Source organism: Corythoichthys intestinalis, chromosome 2 (assembly GCF_030265065.1).
Source record: "Corythoichthys intestinalis isolate RoL2023-P3 chromosome 2, ASM3026506v1, whole genome shotgun sequence".
NCBI classification, from domain to species: Eukaryota; Metazoa; Chordata; class Actinopteri; order Syngnathiformes; family Syngnathidae; genus Corythoichthys; species Corythoichthys intestinalis.
In genome coordinates, this window is record NC_080396.1 from 70,735,210 (window position 1) to 70,754,362 (window position 19,153).

At 38.8% G+C, this 19,153-nt stretch overlaps 2 protein-coding genes across 6 annotated transcripts in view; both read left to right on the plus strand.

Annotated features, from left to right (window-relative positions):
* The window catches only part of iqsec2b (IQ motif and Sec7 domain ArfGEF 2b), a 119,378-nt gene extending 112,522 nt beyond the window's left edge, over positions 1–6,856 (plus strand). The window contains exon 14 of the mRNA XM_057821980.1: positions 1,671–6,856. Within this exon, the coding sequence (XP_057677963.1) occupies positions 1,671–2,894 (1,224 nt within the window). The 3' untranslated portion in view covers positions 2,895–6,856. The remainder of the gene's footprint in view (positions 1–1,670) is intronic.
* Positions 6,857–13,794: 6,938 nt separating this feature from the next.
* Positions 13,795–19,153, plus strand: part of kdm5c (lysine demethylase 5C) — a 54,747-nt gene continuing 49,388 nt past the window's right edge. For 2 of the 5 annotated variants that reach the window (XM_057821974.1, XM_057821966.1), the window contains exons 1-2: positions 13,854–14,201; positions 16,804–16,951. In XM_057821974.1, coding sequence (XP_057677957.1) covers positions 16,808–16,951 — 144 coding nt within the window. In that variant the 5' untranslated portion in view covers positions 13,854–14,201; positions 16,804–16,807. Of the gene's footprint in view, positions 14,202–14,295; positions 14,626–16,803; positions 16,952–19,153 lie in introns of those variants that run through there. The other 3 variants (XM_057821942.1, XM_057821951.1, XM_057821961.1) reach the window with 3 other exon arrangements.

Consider the following 19,153-nt stretch of genomic DNA (forward strand, 5'->3'; position numbering starts at 1 on the left):
ACCTACAAACAAGCAAGATTTCTGGCTGTCAAAGAGGTCTAACTTCTTCTAACGAGGTCTAACGAGGTCTAAAGAGCTGTTGAAGGAGACCAGAGACATGTTGATTTCAGGTCACTTCCTGTCAATTTTGTGGCACTTACTGGTCACTTCCTATTGATTACAGGTCAATTCCTGTTAATTTTGCAGCATTGTAGTTCACTTCCTGATCATTCATTCATTCACTCCCTGTAGATTTAGCGTCAATTCCAGGTCACTTCCTGTCGATAACGGGGCATTTAAGGGTTACTTTATATTGATTTTGGGTCATTTCCTGTTAATTTTGTGTCATTTATAGGTCACTTCCTGTTGATTTCAGGTTAATTCCGATGATTTTTCAGTCAGTTTCTGGCTGTGAATCTTGCAGCAACTTTGACGGCACTTGACATCCAATTCATTAAAACAAAAATAAAAAAATTTAAATCCGTTCAATCCTCCTGAATTTTAACTTGGACCTCCCAAAAAATCTTTAGTGTTAGTCATTATTTTCTTACCAAAAAATGTCCTGAATCTGCCCCAAAATGAACAGGAAGTGACCTGGGAATGCCCCAAAACCGTCAGAAAATGACACAAAAATTAACAGAAAGTAACACGGAAATGCCACAAATTTCCCCATTTTCATTCACTCAATGTTCAACTCTGACCTAAAAAAAAAATCTATAGATGGTCATTATTTTTGACAATATTTTTAAATGATTGAATTGCCCCAAAATTAATAGGAAGTGACCCAAAATCAACAGAAAGTGCCACAAAATCAACACAAAGTGACCCCAAATCAACAGAAAATGGTAATGAAATGCAACAAAATCCACATGAAGAGACCAAAAAACAGGTAGTGACCTGCAAATACCCAAAAATCAATAGAAAATAATAAAAAATGTACAGGAAGTGACCCACATATTCCCTAAAACCAACATTAAGTCACTGAAAATCAACAGGAAATTATCCAAAAAGTACTGGAAGTTACCGTGATATGCCCCAAAATGTAACAGAATGCCACAAAAACAACAGGGAGTGACCCAAATTCAACAGAAAGTGCCACAAAATCAACACAAGTGAGCAGGAAATGTCCCAAAATCAACAGGAAATTATTATAAGGTCAACAAGAAGTGACCTAGAAATGCTCTAAAATCAACAGGAAATCTTCGAAAATCAACAGACGATTACCATGAAATGCCACAAAATCCAAAGAAAGTGACCAAAGAACAGGAAGTGACCTGCAAATACCCAAAAATCAATAGGAAATAATCCAAAATGTACAGCAAGTCACTCATAAATTCCCTAAAACCAACATAAAGTCACCCAAAATCAACAGGAAAGTATCCAAAATGTACAGGAAGTTACCTTGGTATGCCCCAAAATATACCAGAATGAAACAAAAAACAACAGGAAGTGACCCAAAATTAACAGGAAGCAACCTGTATGCACCCTAAAACTAACAAAAAAGTAACCCAAAATGAACTCATTGGCTGCCATTGATAACAATAGACATCTGATTCATTTAAACTGGGATTGCTAATCTTTCAGTGTCAATGACGCCGTGAGACGTCCAATCCATCTGGACTGGGAGACTCTCGCACCGTCAACGGCAACCACTCGTGACTCTTGTGATGCAAATGAGCTTTTTTTTTCAGGGTTCCATCATTAGCAGTCCGCAGCCCCACCAACGCTACCCGCCGCCCGGCGCGGTCCCCGGCCACTACGCCACCGAAGACTTCCGGCCTCACCGCCCCATCTTGAGCCCCGGAACGGGGATGGGGGGTGGGCCGGGGCAGCAACACATCACTGCTGGGACGGCGATCGCGGGTGGCGTCCCCGGCAGCTTAGAGAGATCGGCGGCGGCCAGCTGCCCCGGGGGGAGCGCCAACAACAGCGGCTCCTTCCTGGGCTCACTTTTCAGCAGCAAGCGCGTCAAACTTCCACCTGGGCCCCCACCGGGGCCACCCTACCCCGCACCTGTCCCCCCGCCCACCACGGGGGGGCCCCCACCTCTCTCCCCTTCATCCCTGTTGGACGGGGGGCCTTCCAAGATCCAGGCGCTGCACGCGCAGTACTGTCATGCGGGTACCGCCCAGCCCCCACCGCCCTACTACCACCACCATCGCTACCACGCCCAAAATATCCAAGCGGCGCCCCCCCACACTACGCTGGGGAGGGGCCCCCCAGCCTGCCGTATGCCCGTTTGCCCCCCGCTGGTGCATCTCTCCGGTCTAGCGGGTCGCTACACCAACGCGTCGGTCGGGCGTCCCCCGCCCCTTTCTCCTCTCTCCCAGCATTCCCCCAACCCACAGTCGGCCCCGTACCACGCGCAGCCCCTGCGAGGGTGCGGCAAAGCGCCCCTAACCTTGTCTCTCTCCCAACCGCACTCGCAAACCCACCCTGGCCACGCCCACACGCCGCACCCGTCCGCACCGTTGGGCCACTTCATTTTCGGCACCCTGCCCCACAATCTGCCGTCCGCTACCGTCAACGCGTATCACGCGGCCCCCGTCGGCCCGTTTCTGCCCCGGTTCCCTCCTCTCTCTTCCATCCCCCCTCCCCCACCGCACTCCCCTTTACCCCCCCCTTCGTCCCCCCTTACCCCTCTTACGCCTCTCTCCCCTCTCCCCCTCCCCCCCCCAGCACCCCGCGCAGCCTCAGCCGGGGCCGCAGGCGACAGGGGCCGGAGCCACGGGTACGGCGGGCGGCTCCAAGTCCAAACCCGTCAATCGGATCAGCACCGTAGTGTGAGCCGGGCCCGTGCCTCCTCCGATCACCGACCCCGGGCGGGGGCCGGATCGTTCGGGCCCGAGAGCGACAGGAAGAAACGCAGCCTGCTTCGTCTTTGCTACTTTCACTTGCGTTTCCCGCATACATAGGCGGATCTCCATCAGCAATATTCAACACAAAGACTCGGATGAAATGTTTTGAGACCCTTTCACATTTAAATAAACGGGGAAAAGTCTCAAAACCTATGATTGCCGTGTCGCTTTGTAGTGACGTGCGGTCAGGGTAGGCGAGTGAAGCACTCACTGCTCTCTGATGGTCTTTCCTCTCCACTGCGTGTGAATCATTAAAAAAAAAAAACTTATGATTCCATGAAACTTTTCCATTTTAGTTCTATGAACCGTACATTGATTTTCATTTTCAGTCAATGAACTCATTGGCTGCTACACCCAAAATCAACAGAAACTGATGTGGAATTGCAGCTAAATCAACAGGACGTGGGCTGGAATTGAAGCTAAAGCAATAGGAAGTGACCTGAAATTATCGGGAAGCGAACTGTAAACGGCTCAAAATTAACACGAAGTAACCCAAAATCAACAGTAAGTGGTCCGTAAATACTACAAAATTAAAAGGAAGTGACCCATATCAACTGGGAAGTGACCTATCAAGGGTGAAAAATCAATATAAGTAACCCAAAATCGACAGGAAGTAACTTGTAAACGCCTCAAAATTAATAGAACGTCACCCAAAATCAATAGGACGTGACCTGTAAATGCCTCAAATTTCACAGGAAGTGACCCCCAAAAAACAGGAAGTGACCCATAAATGCCCCAAAATTAACAAGAATTAATACAAAAACAACGACTGACCTGTAAAACCTCTAAAATTTATAGTAACTGCCTTGGACTCAAGAAGACTGACCTGTAAATGCCCCCAAATCAACAGGAATTGACCCAAAATAAGCAGGAAGTGATCTATAAATGCCCCAAAATCAACAGGAGTTGATACAAAAATGACGCTGAGTGACCTGTAAAACCCCCAAAATTAACAGTAAGTGACATGAAGTCAAGAGGCAGTGACCTGTAAATGCCCCAATATTTACAGGAATTAACCGAAAATAAGCAGGAAGTGACCCAGAAAACAGGAAGTGACCCATAAATGCCCCAAAATCAACAGGAATTGATACAAAAACGACAACGAGTGACCTGTAAAACCCCCAAAACTAATAGAAAGTGACTTGTGCTTAAGAGGAACTGACCTGTAAATGCCCCAAAATTTACAGGAATTGACCCAAAACAAACAGGAAGTGACCTAAAAAACAGGAAGCGACCTGTAAATGCCCCAAAAATCAAGAGTAGGTGACACGAAATTGACAGGTAGTGACACAAAATCAATAGGACGTGACCTGCAAATGCCCAAAATTTAACAACAAGTAACTCATAAATGCCCCCAAATCAACAGGAATTGATACAAAAATGACAATGGGTGACCTGAACAACCCCCCCCCAAAAAAAATCAACAGGAAGTGACCCAAAATAACCAGGAAGTAACCTGTAAATTCCCCAAAATTGACAGGAATTGCTTCAAAATAAGCAGGAAGTAACTTGTAAATGCCCCAAAAATCTACAGAAGCTGATGAAAACATGGCAGGAAGTGACCCAAAATAAGCAGGAAATGATCCGTAAATCCCCCGAAATCAACAGTAAGTTACCCAAAATCAACAGGAAGTGACCCAGAATAAGCAGCAAATGAAACGTAAATTCCCCAAAATCAACAGTAAAAGACCCAAAATTGATAGGAAGTGACCTTTGAATGTCTCAAAAACAACAGGAATTGATACAAAAATAACAATGGTTGACCTGAACCCCCCGCCCCCAAATTGACAGGAAGTGACCCAAAATAAGCAGGAAGTACCTTGTAAATGCCTCAAAATTAATTGGAAGTCACCCAAAAAACAGGAAGCACATCCCATAAATGCCCCAAAATCAACGGTAATTTACCCGAAATCAACAGGAAGTGACCAGTAAATGCCCCAAAATTAAATCGCCAGTCATGAACCACCTCACCGAAGTGACCCAAAATAAGCAGGAAGTACCTTGTAAATGCCTCAAAATTAATTGGAAGTGACTCAAAAAACAGGAAGCACATCCCATAAATGCCCCAAAATCAACGGTAATTTACCCGAAATTAACAGGAAGTGACCAGTAAATGCCCCAAAATTAAATCGCCGGTCATGAACCACCTCACCGCACGTCACTGCCACTGCCTCGCTTTGAACTCTTTCGCCGGCAGCCATTTTGCCAAAAGATGGGGTCCGTTTCATACCCGCTCACGCGATATTGTATTTTATGACCGTGTAAGCACAGTTTAACATGAAATTCATTCATGTTTATCATTTTTAAAAAGTTTGTTTCTACCTTAACCAAAACAGGGGTGTCAAAGTGGTGGCCAGGGGGCCACATCTGGCCCACTGCCGCATTTTGCATTGCCTACGAAAATCAATCAGGTGCGTCGATTTCATGTTATTTTTCTTAAATTGATGTAAATTCAGAGAATATTTCATTTTTCTCACTTTAACAAAATAAATATAATAAATGTTTACTGTTTTTTTCCTTTTTTTTGATCAAATTTAAATTTTTTCCCATATTTTTTGTTAATTGAAAATAGCAAACAAATGAGTAAATGAATATATAAAAAAGTATATTTACATTTTTCCTTTGTATTTATTTTAAATAAAAACAAATGTAAAAATAAATTTAAAAAGGAGAAAATGTATTTCTTATTGTTTAAAAAAAAAGGAAAATAAAAGAAAGAAAATGTTATTTATAGGCACATAAAAAACGGATTTTGACTATTTTGAGGTCAACTACGAAGGAGCAGGAGTACCAACATTAAATGCATTAATACACAATTAACTAAATATTTATGTTTCATTAAAATGTCAATATTTCAATATCAAGGCTGCAACTAATGATCACTTTTATAATCCATTAATTGGAATATTAATGAAACGATTAAGCGGATAAATGTCACTTTTTAATTACCTTCACAATTAACTTGAAGTTGTTTTAGGCATGTTGTAAGTACCCATGCAGAAAAAATGGATGACTATTTCCTTCAAATATAATATTTTAGTACAGCTTCCCATTGTAAAACTGTACTGTTATAAGTACATCAAACTTTAACAAGTTTATAATAAAGGTTCTGAGTATAAAACATAAAAAGAATTTCTCAGACAAAAGCCCTGTTTATTCAAATAAAAACAAGTGCTGCTGATTGACATTTTTCTCTTGTGGACAAAGGGCTGATATCAATTGTGTCAATGACTCATTTATTTTCTTTAAACAAAGTAAACAGCACAATCAAAGAAGGAGGAGGCAGACCGTAATAAATCAGTTTTCTCTATCAAACAGTTGTTCATAAATACAGTCAAAATCCAATTTCAAAGCACACTCTCTTGTATGACAATGTACAGTTTGAATGGGAGTTTGTGTTGAAAGGAAGACTCTGAACTGGGTTTATGTGTGTGGTTTCTTTATAAAAAAAAAAAAAGAGACAACTTTACTATCTAATAACGCAAGTGCTAGTATACTTCTCCAAAACACAATAGAAACAGACACTTAAGTAGCGCTTCGTGCGTTTCACCAACAAAGAATACAAACAATACAATTGGCTTCATTTACTCACCTCTGATGAAGGCACACTGGATATAACGAGACAAAAGACAATCTAACTCTCAACACTTCGTAATATTATGGAGTCAGCATCCCAACCTGAGTGTTGCAGCGAACTCTCTCCCCCTCTCTCTCTCTTGCTCTGATCACTGGTGCGTACGCCGCCTCACATTACACACAAGCAAGGACTCAAACGGGACCGCTAAAAAAATGTAATCGATTAGTTGTTGCAGCCTTATTCAATATTTATTTCAACCTGCACTTATTTAATTCCGTATTTATTCATTTATTACAATTTCTAGATGACGATTAATTTGCTAATCGATTCGTCAATTCAATGCGACAGCGCTAGTTTCAACGCCATTGTCGGCGCGTGACGTCCATTCTGTTTTGACACCCCTGGGTTACTGATAATTTACCAAAAAAAAAAAAAAAACGGCGTCCAAATCATCCCATCACCGTTTAGAAAAGTCGTCTTTCCCCCCTCGCTTTTTTTTGTGATTTGCACGTGATGTCACCATTAACCTTCATCTTATTCTCTCACTTTTCTAAAACTCTCTTAGCACACCATTTGATGCCGCGGCATCCCACGAGGGCTTTGTAATCTATGATAAACACAAGAATTAAGAATGTAAAAAAAAAATAGGCATTCTGTGTTTTTCTGCAGCCTGTTGCATCTGCAATATTTCAACTTGCGAGTACTGATAGTCAGCAAAAATGGAGGTTTGGAGAATGTCAAGAATGTGAGATGAAGGTTTTCTATGTACGTTTTGCCCTTTTCTTTGATGCTATCATTTGCATGGATATATATCGGCTTTTATTGAATGGATTGTACTGTATAAAACTGAATGTAAATAATATACGATAGGCTTGTTGTCAACCGCGGGACAAAGCGCTCCCTGTCTTTATTCAGGTGCGTGCATGTGACTGATGTACATGAAAAACAGGGGTGGAAAGAGTACAAAAGATATTTATTCAGGTAAAAGTACTGAAACATTGGTGAGGTTTTACTCAGGTTAAAGTAGTGGTGTAAAAATTCACTCAAAGTAAAAATTTTGGGTGAGATTTTTGCTTTTTCTATCGTTTAGATAAGGGGTCTCCAAACTACAGCCCCTTCGACTGGGCCCATGCAGGAATCATCTTTGTAATTTACAGAGTGTCCATGAATGCCTCGATAGCTGTGCACTTTGTGCCATGCAGGGTTTGAAAATACTCAAAAGTACGAGAGCAATTCTTCTTAAGTAAAAGTACTGGTTTAAGAAACAACTCAAGTTAAAGCAATCTTTATGTTGCTGGCTCAAATCCGGCTCGAAGGACCATTAAAATGTCAAGTTTATCCTCAGGAAGACATTTATAAACATTACAAAAATAAGGAAACAAGGCACTAAAACCATTTGAACAGCTTTCAAGGAGACCAGAGAGGACGTACAATACAATACTAAGGCTGCATAATACTACATTCTAAAGTCACACCTCTGAACCCTCTCTTTTTACTTGACTGGGAGGTCCCGAGCAATAGGAGGGTGTCAACCTTAAAAGGGTTGGGGAAGCAACCATGGGTGACACCCATTGTTTTTGTTGTCTATGTTGGTACATGTGGCACACATGTTAAGTCTCACGATTTGGTCGGGAGACTACCGCTTTGGCCACGATTCTCCCGCCTACCGATTAGAGAGCAAAATCTACCGATTTTCAAAAAATTGTCAATTTTTTTTTTTTTTTTTTTTTTGTCGCCGAAATTTTGTCACCGAAAAAGTATGTGAACGAAATTGTGCCGATTGAAAAGGTGCCGAAATATCCATAGCCTTTATCACTGCCTTTTTTCTCGCAATATACCGGGAAAGGATTTGATCGAGACTCGTCAATTATAATCTCGCACAGCACGTGAATCTCATTCCTTCGAGAACAGCAGACGAGTAAACATGGCGGACAATAACAGTAGCGTGAAACAACCTGCGAAAAAAAGAAGATATGAGTGTAAATATCAATCTAGTTGGCAAAGTGACTATTCCTGGATAAAAACAAGCGATAGAGGAGTTGGATACGCATTTTGTTTGGTGTGCTGTATTCATATTTCAATAAGTCACGGTGGCAAAAACGATGTGGCAAAGCACGATAAAACTTCCCAACACGTGGAATTAACAAACGCTCGCAAATCAAGTAAGAAGATAAACTCTTTCTTTACCAACACGAAAGAGGAGACTGCAACAGAAGTTACTAAAGCTGAAGTTCTGTGGGCCAATTTTGTCGCGGAGCACAACTTGCCTTTCGCAATCGGGGATCATTTTTCAAAACTGGTGAAAGTCATGTTTCCGAAGTGTGATGTTGCGAAAAAATTCTCCTGTGGCAGGATGAAAACAACGATGCTACTGAAAAATGCCATTGCCCCAGAAGTGCTAAATCCTGTAGCACAGATGTGTAGAGATCAGCCATTTTCACTGATGATTGACGAGTCAACAGATGCTGGAGCAGAGAAAAATCTAGTGATATTGGTTCGCCTATTTGATGCTATACTTGGACGAGCTGTAACCAGATTTCTAGATATGCCTGTCTGCAACATTGGTACAGGAGCTGCAATCTTTGATGCATTAGACAAGTCCTTGAGGTAATTTATCTTTTTTTTTTGTTTTTATTAATCACAATAAAAATATAATAATTAAATACTGAAATATAAATGCCGCATAAAGTACCATATTTTTTTATATTAATTACAATGTAATACTATAATTTAACAAAATACTACAATATAAATGCTGTACATCCTAATTTTCTTTTATTTATATGTATATATTTTTGGTTTCAGTTCTTTCAACATCCCATGGTGCAACCTCGTATCCTTCACCAGCGATAACTGCAACACGATGAAGGGTAGAAACAACTCTGTCTTTTCAAGGATCCTGGAGCAGCAGCCTGCAGTACTTGACATGGGCTGCATTGCACACCTTGCTAATCTGTGTTGTGTGGCAGGAGTAAAGCAGCTTCCTCTTCCCATAGATGATTTCCTTGTAGACATATATTATCATTTTCACCATAGTGCCAAAAGAAAAGAAGATTACAAAGAATTTCAAGAGTTTGTAGAGGTGGAGGCTGCCAAAATTATCAAACACTGCAACACTAGGTGGTTAAGTCTAGAAAAATGTGTGAAAAGAACTTTACAACAATGGCCAGCACTCAAGAGTTACTTTTCTAGCCATGAAATGTGTGAAAAGCCAGGCAGGATAAAAAGAGTTGCAGAATACCTCAATGATCCTGAGATGAAACTGTATTTTCATTTCTTAGATTTCATTTTGGGGCCTCTCAACCAATTCAACACATTGTTTCAGTCAGACAAGACTTTGATCGGTGTTCTCGTCCCAGAAATGAAGATGCTAATGAAAAAACTACTTGCAAAGTTTGTCACCATGAGGGTGATAAAAAATGCAGAAGAGATTACCGATGTAGAATTCAAAGAACCTGAGAACTGGCACTCCAATGACAAAATTGCTATAGGCCTTGCTACAAGAGATTATTTGGATGAAGTTGAAGATATCATAGGTAACACTTCTAAAGCAAGATTTTTCCAAAGTGTCAAAGGCTTTTATGTAAGTGTAGTGGAAAAAATGATCAAGAAATTCCCCTTTGGTGACAAGACTCTAGAGGATTTAGCTTTTATTAATCCCAAAGAGGCAATTGATAAAATGGACACAGATGTTTTGATGCGATTAGGAAAACGTTTCAACGTGATTAAAACAGAACAGTATGATGAGCTGGAAGAGGAGTGCCAGGACTTCCAGCTTATGTCAAAAGATGAAGTGCCATCTTTTGATGAGGAAGAAACAAGGCCGGATCAATGGTGGCATCAAATAATGAGAATGAAGACCCCAAGAGGAATTGTGAGATACCCACTTTTGAGCAAAATTCTACAGGCTATTCTCACAATACCTAACAGCAATGCAGACAGTGAGAGAGCTTTCTCAATGATGAAGAAAGTTCATACCTCTTACAGATCCCAAATGAACAATGAAACACTGTGTACACTTATGGCTGCAAAAATGAACACAGATGTTGAATGCTTTAATTATAGTGTTGACAAAGAACTGTGCAAAAAAGCAAAAAGTGCAACATGGGATTATGTTAAAGAACACCAGTAAATATATTGAACATTGAACTGATTTGTAATGCAGCCAAATCTATCTAAACATGAAATTATAGCAAAATAAATTGAAAAAACAAAGTATTTTATTGTTGTATTTTCAAATGAAAGTCACTTTGATGATTGTCTTAAATTGCAATTCTGCTGACCACATGTGTCACGTAGTTGTTTGCGCGGCGCGTCGTCCATCGCATCTGAAAATCTCCCTATTTGCCATTTCTGAAACTTAACATGTATGATGTGGGTGGAGGCTTAATACATGTGTGTCAAGACATTCCATTGTAGCAAGGCTGTCCTTGTCTCGAGCAGGCCTGTTGGTGCCGATCTTATCATTTTATCAGTTTCTTCAAGGCAAAACATTTCTGTAGTTTGGAGACCCCTTATCAAAACGACTTTGACAAAGTTATATTGTGGTCTAAGGAAAACAGCTAATTTTTAAAGCAAGTCTGGTTCTGTTATCACTGTGAATTGCAGCCAACGAGTTAAAAATATTTGAAAGATTTTCTCAGCCTGAATCATTAATACAGTTTGTTATAAACTAATTTGTTTGTAAATCCCTCAAGAATTCAGAAAATCGTGGGTATTTAAGTAGAGAAAATGGCTCACCTTCCACTAGAGGGTGCCATAGAAATCACCTGAAACGAGATGCTAGCTATCTACTTGCATAAAGATAAAATGTATCTTTTCTGCCCTCCCTCAACAGAATGTTAGCATTATTAGCATATATTAAACATTAGGATTATATAGCATTTAAGCTAGCTGACTTTTGCTATGCAAGTTAGCCAGTTGTTCTTTTGTCAGATCCTCATTTAAAAATTTTTTTTTTTTTTTTTTAATCGTCTGAGGCTAAGGTCAGGTGTGCAAACACCAGCAGTTTCAGCGCGCTAAAGATGATAATACAGGATTTAGTTGTGCATTACTTCAATCTTGGACTCAACTAGCGCCTTAGCTTAGCCTCAAATGATATAAAAGAAAATAAATAAATGAGGATCTAAGTACAACTAAAGAACAATTGGCTAACTTGCATAGCAACAGTCCGCTAGCTTATATGCTATATAATGCTAATGTTTACCAGATTGTTTCTGGTGCGCACAAGATAGTTTAAATTTATTTGATTTCTGTCGATGTCCCTTTAGAGGAATTTACCTGAGTAAAAGTAAAATTCCCAATTACATGTTACTAAAAAAAACTATTTTGTAATTCGAATAAATATAATTTGTTACTTTCCACCGCTGCAGAACGCCAGAAAATGTGGTGTGTTCAAGGACTTTTGACCTATTTTGGATTCTTGTTTGTGGCTGAAGAAGAGAGAAGGAATTACGAGTAATACAGTGATATGTCAGTGCACCTATGGATATTCTTTGGAAGCATTTATTTAAATTTTTTGTTGTGAATGTACTAAATGTACTGAAAGAGATTTAATATGTCAATATCTATTGCTTCAGATCAATTAAAGTGTCCTTGCAGTGATGTTTCCTTTGCGTTCAAGTGGTTTTTAAGCCTTCACAATGTCAATGCCAAGATGGATGGAAAGTTGCAACAGGTTTAACCTGTCAGATGCCGCTGACGGCTAGAGACATCCAATTCAATTGAAGCGGGAGGAAGCAACGAATTGGCTTTAAATTGATTAGACGTCTATTAGCGACAAACTAATTTAACTCCTTGATGCCTGATGCCTTTACATTTAACAAATAAACATCAAAAACTATACAAGTACATGAAAATAATAATTAATAAAAAATAATAAACATAAAAAAATACTGAAATATAGTACATCTAAGAATGGGAAAATCCTACATTTTAAAAAATTAATAAAAGTATAAGGAATTATTTACTTTGTATCTCACATTTTGAATGGCTGTAAAAGATCCAAGCTGGACATAAATGGAGTTAGTGACATAATTTGCCAGATGACACAAAATTACATCTGTCATAAGCATTCAGTAATGCCCAAGATTGTGTCATGTCATAATTATGACGGTCTTATGACAGTTTCATGACGCCTCTATCAAATAAAGTGTTACCAATCAACCCAAATAAATCAACCAATAAGACGCACTGGAGTATAAACCGCAGGATTCAAAATGAAGGGAATAAGTAGCGGCTTATATTCCGAAAATTATGGTGATTAAAAATTTTGAAAATATATTTAGAGATATAATTCAATAAAAAAAACAAAATTAGAAATGTATTTATAAATTCCCCTTTATTTACATTTTGTTTTCATAACAATGTTGCGTTAAATTGTTTTTATAAACTTTTTAAATTGTATTTTTAATTTAAGTCTATACATTTTGTTCTATTACTCATTAATAAAATAAAAAATCGAATATTTATTAAAAATAAAAAATCATAGAAAGATATTGAGAATAATGAGGCAAAACAGTATATATATGTTTTTTTTTTCATTTAAAATTGTTTTAGCTACATTTAAAGTCTTAAATGAATCCATAATTATTACATAATGTAATATTAGGACTTTAATCTCGAATATTAAGACAATTTCTTCTTAAAATTTTAGGACATTTAGGAAATTTGAGACTTTTAACTCATAATATTATGACATTTTTCCTGTAATATTGCGAATTTATTCTCGCAGTATTACGGCTTTTCTCTTGTAATATTACGACATTAATTTCGTAATATAACGACTTTTTCTCGTAATATTATCACTTTAATCCCATAACAGTGCAGCGTAACACTTTATTCTCATGATATGACTTTTTTTTTTGCGTGATATTACTATTTCTTGTAATTATACATTCATCTCGTAATATTACCTTTTCACGTAATATTACGACTTTTATCTCCATAGATGACAATATACGATTTTATTCTCCTAATAATACAACATTATTGTCATCGTATTACAACGTATGACTTTCTTCTAGTAATATTACGACTTAAATTTTGAAATATTATAACTTTATTCCCTTATCCCCATTGGTTTTTGTTTTTTTTTCTTTCGTTATGTCTTTGTATCAACGGGTTAAATTCACAGCGGAAGGATAAAAGAGCATGACTGACGATTGGACGTCTATCATCGTCAATTGCGCTGAGAATTTAAAGTGCTTGGACGAAAAAAAAATGACAATAAAAGCTTTTGATTTAAACCCCTAAACTCAGTAATACGTGTTTGGCTTGTGAAATTGGGTCAAATTGCCGCTTTAGGTTTGCGTGCGGACGAACCAGCAAACGGACGCATATCGAAAGTAGAGCGCGTCGTTTTCCTATCCGCCGTCGTGAATTGGCGTACGTGGGCACTACTTTCCAAATAAAACAACGTAGCGGACGCATTGAGGGGAACCGGAGTGGTGCTTCGGTGGTGTGGCGGAAAAAAAACTAAGATGGCGGTTCGTCAAGAAAGATAGGATGGCCTGAAGGGAGCGACGGTGAAAAATGCTTGTTAATGACACGACTGTCACTTAAAATGCGTCACCTTCGCATTCTGAAAGCGTCTTTTTTGTCACAGTTGAGGACCTACAGGGTGAATTGACGCGGCCAACTTTGCTTTTAGCCATTAGCCGGTAGCAGCGGCACCAAAGCGGCGCAGCCTGGCCCTCGTTAGCCGACCGACACCGGCAGGCAACAGCCACCAAACAGCAACGCAAGAGGACCGGCAACGGTAGCCCGGTACGTCGAGGGCTCTACGGGTTAGTCGACAACCCCGCCGCCGTGCGTACGTGTCTCCTAATGAGCTAGCTCACAATGATAAGCTAGCTCGCTTCGGTTATCTAACGTCAGAACGCAGCGTCTACACGCCTGTTGGCGTGACAACACGGTTGCCAACTTCCAATTAGCACCTTTTAGCTAACTAATGCTAAGCAAAATGGCATCAGGCCGTGGGAAATTAAAGGCCTCCGTGATGCTAACGCTAGCGTCGAGGTACAAACACGTAAAAGAGCAAGTCCGAACCATCAAAGAGATGATAGACTTGTTAGCGACCACTCCGACGTCAATTGATAAACACGAGAGGGCAGGACGGACGATTGTTTTGACTGCTTGGGGAGCTTAACAGAGTCTCTCGTCGCTGATGTCGATAGAAAATCGGGCCAAGGCAGTCGTCGTCATTTAATCGTGAGTCCTAGGAACGATTTTCAGTTCTTTACAGGACGTCTTTGGCCTTGTTTTGAGTTGACGGGCCTCCACGCCATTGTTCGGCTGACGAATTGGTACCTGACTCGTCTTGAAAATCAATTCTCGAGGTTTCTAATATATTTTTGAAGTATTTGTCAAGATTTGTCGGTGCTTGTGAATGACAATTAGTAAGTTACTTTTCTTGGCTACTTTGGGCCGCAAAGGAGATGGATTTGTGTTGTTGCGTCTTGAGTTGGGGGAAGGGGCGATTGAACCAAGCCCCCATCAAGGCAAAACAAACACTTCCTTTCTCTTCTCCTGTTTAGTAGTGTTGCACCGATGCCATTTTTGGTGCCCAATACTGATTCTGTGTATCATCAGCCAATACTGATAACACCTTTTTTAAGAAGTATACTATTTTTTGAATGTAAACTAATTACTATCGTGCTTTGATCAGACTTGGCCTAACTTTTTTCTGCCATTGACGGTGCTAGACATCCAATCGAATCAAGCAAATGTTCATTCGCTTCCACCCTACTGATTCAAATGGCTTGGACTTCTCGAGTGATTAGTCATTTGAAGTCATGGCAGAAACATGAAAAGACCTTTCAAAATGGCCTAAGGGTGGCCATGCTGGTAGGAGCGGCATTCCCATCAAAGTCAATGCATTTTAATTAACATGAAGTCATAACTAGCTTATTTGTGAACGGATTTTAAAAAAATATTTACTCATTGGCTGCTATTGACAGCGCGAGATATCCAATCCATTTGAAGTGGGCGCGCTTCATAGATTGGATGCCACACGATTGGATGTCTATAATCATCTTGTCGCCTCTTTTTTTATGGTGGTGCTCATAATGTATTGATGGGGTGCGGGTCCAATAAATGGGGGGCCTGCATTGTTGGCGAGGCCATCAAAGCTGACAGAGTGGAATCACAAACGAAGAGCTTTTTTCGTTGAAAATTGTTGTGAATAAATGCTTAAATCCCTAAATTCTTTATAGATATGGACGTAAAACAGCCTCGATTCGTGGTTTAAAAAAAAAAAAAATGGGCAGTTAGTATTTTACGTAAATATGTCGAATGTGCTGTTAAGTCACTGTGGCAGCCCCCTTAGTAGGGATGTCCCGATCCAGGTTTTTGCACTTCCAATCCGATACCGATATTGTTTTGCACTTCCGATACCAATACTGGCCGATACCGATACCGGCCTATCTGAGCATGTGTTAAAGTTTAAAGTTATTTAGCCTCCTTACTTAGTTGTCAGACTCATGTTGAAAAGAGTTTTAGTATTCTTGATAACAACTAGCCAGCTGAATTAGGTGAGTTTGAATAACAACGGTTGGTAACAAGAAACTGACCTGTTTATTCGGTGACAAACACAAAACATAATTAACAAACAGAAATGGCATAGTCAGTAAAACGTGCAAATAATATTGTAAAACTGTCTTAAAAAAGCAAAACACACAAACAACCTCAGTGGAAAATCCCACAAACCTCCCGCCCCAAACTATTAGATGCTTTTAATGTTTCGTGCATTAGTTACAATAATTGTATAAAAAGCCCCTCAGGTTTAGATAAATGACTATTTCAGTATCAAGTTAACATTTTAAAACGGTAAATAAAATACTCAAGTCCCCATTCTGTATCAGCAGCTTTAAACTACATTCAATTCATTTAATTTTGCAAATCAACTGTTGTTAAAATTGCTCCCGTTATTCCATAATTTCCCTTCTATCTACTTTAGTAGAGGAGTAAGGAGGCTAAATAACTTTAAACTTTAATACATGCTCAGATAGGCCGGTATCAGATTATCGTGAGGTTCCCACCCCTACTCCCCTATACTGATGGTCATTTTAATGCCGTATCATTACTGATATGCACGCAAGACAGTTGAAAACGGCAACAAAATTTGTTCCAATATTAATAGCTTTAATTAATAATTTAATCCTAACGTAATATACTTGTAAAAGTATTAGTCACATGTATTGGTAGATAATTCAGTGTCTACATTTGAGCGAAAATTAATGATCCTGCAGTGCGTCTGTTTACACTGGGTAGTTTTAGCTTGCAGCACTACACTTATTCATTTTTATTTATTCATTTTTTTCAGTTTAGCTATGTTTCCAGGAAAGTATCACTTGCAATTTTTCGCCTACTGAATGGATTTGCTTTCAGGGCAATGGAAGGGGAAGAATTTGTCGCTCCTCCGGAGTGTCCGGTTTTCGAGCCGTCATTGGAGGAGTTCCAGGACCCTCTGGGCTACATCGCTAAAATCCGTCCAATCGCAGAGAAGTCTGGCATCTGCAAAATTCGACCTCCGCAAGTAAGTCTTTGCTATGCCTGAAGGCAGTTAAAAGTTCATTTTTGGGTATTTCAGGTCATTTTCAGTTGATTTTGGGAGACTTCCTGTTGATTTTGGAACATCACTAACTGTCACACACCTAATTGACTGTAGGCCTGCAGCTATTGATTATTTAGGTAATCGTTAGGTCATCAGTTAATTCGAATAATCGAGTAATCAGATCACGAACATTTAATGCGTTGCAGAATAAATTTTAGAATATTTATTTTGGCTTGCTAAAATTACTTTCAAAAGAGCATAAAATGCAAGTACAAAATATAATTCCTGAGTTTCTTGAAACTGCAGAATTTTACTCTCATTTCACAAGTATGGATGGATGGATGGATGAGCAATAAATGCATTTAAAAATGAAATACCTGAACTTGGCCTCAAATGATATTTGTTTTTTTGTGTTTTTTTAATCAATGAATGAAGATCTAAATACAACAAAAGAACAATTGGCCAACTTGCATAGAAAGGTCCACTAGCTTAAATGCTACAAAATGCATGCAAAATTAAAACTAGTGATGGGTCTGTGAGACCTCATGAAGCGTGTCGACACAGTGACACACTGTGTCATGGAATACTGACACCTGCTGGACATAAAAAATCCCTACAGGCAACCCACTTGACAGACTGACACTGAATTGATGGCATAGCATGTAAAATCAAATCATTTAAGCGTCTGCATTCATATTGCATTTTTCCATATCTTTAAATTATGTGAACATATAATGTGAAAATGTAAGTAATAATGAATGGGTGAATGAGAATGCTTGTGGACTTTTTGTTCTGATAAAATTTTATTCAAAAACTTTTTTTTATGTTTAAAATTTGATTGGTTCCTTTTTATTTTTTAACCCTTTAAGGTCTGGGCCTATTTTGTCTGATTTTGCATGCCTTTGAATTTGCCTTTATATTTCAAAGAAAGAATCGTTTACGATGGCCTGGCTTCGTCCCTTTTTTTGTGACACCTTGAACTTCATGTCCAAACTGTTGTTTCCTTCACTGATCAATTATAAATCATCATTTTGGGCCCAAAAAGACTAAAAATTCCAAAATCGTTTTGTCAAAATTTTCAATATTGATGTCCAATTGACAACCAAACATGCGTAACGAACAGTTTTAAAACTTTGTAATATTTATTCAACATATTACAATGAACATTCAACCAAAAAAAAATTGAATAAATAGTCTTATATTTGACAATTCAACATAAACAACAGGTATAGCCATAGGTGTTTTTTGCCTTTATACATGCTCTAGTCAAAACAGGTTATATACAGCAGACCAAACAGTGAAGAACAGTGAAAAAATATATACCATCTAACACAAAAGGTGTTTAGAGGCCATCTCTTTATGAGTTTAGGTATTGCGGCCCATCACCTGATGAAAACTATGTACACACAAGCTTCTTGAACACACATTTATATACACAAATTGAGAAGACTGATCGTGGGGAAGAAAAAAAAATATATATATATATATAACATTGGGAAAAAAAAGTATTTTCAAAAATATTTACAATAAACAAGTTAAATTTTTTTCAGGCATGCCACTCCGAAAAGCAGTTTTCGTCCTGGAATTAGACACAGGGCTACATCACACAGCCCACACTTCCATGGGGTGTCGGTCCTCTTTCCACCCTTCCATTTTCATTTCACTTTACTTTCATTGTCACTATAAATGTACATGAAAAAAAATGTCAGTATTTATGAAAATAATAAATTAAAAAATAAAAATATATACATCAATAAATAATAATGGAAATCTATATGTATGACAATAGAAACAATACCATAGCTGAATATGTGCTACATCCCTAATCTTCATATAGAAAGAAGAACACCACAAATTCTAAATTCCTGCCTGGGATACACACAGTGCACGTACGACTTTGATCTGATATGCACATTTTATTATTATATACACAAAAACACACTTATATTGCATCAAAATTAACTTTGTCTTGCAATATCAATAGAAACTTTCAAAAGAAACTTTTTCAGCATTAAAAAAAAAAGTGAGTTGCTTACCTCTGCTCGTCGATGGCGTCACCCACGTGTTCAAATCCGTCACTATCTTCACTCGAGGACTCTTCCGAAGAAGACGACGATGACGAATTTGGACCATCCTCTTCCTCAAGTTGATCAAAAAGCACAATTGCTTGCGCTAAATTTAGTT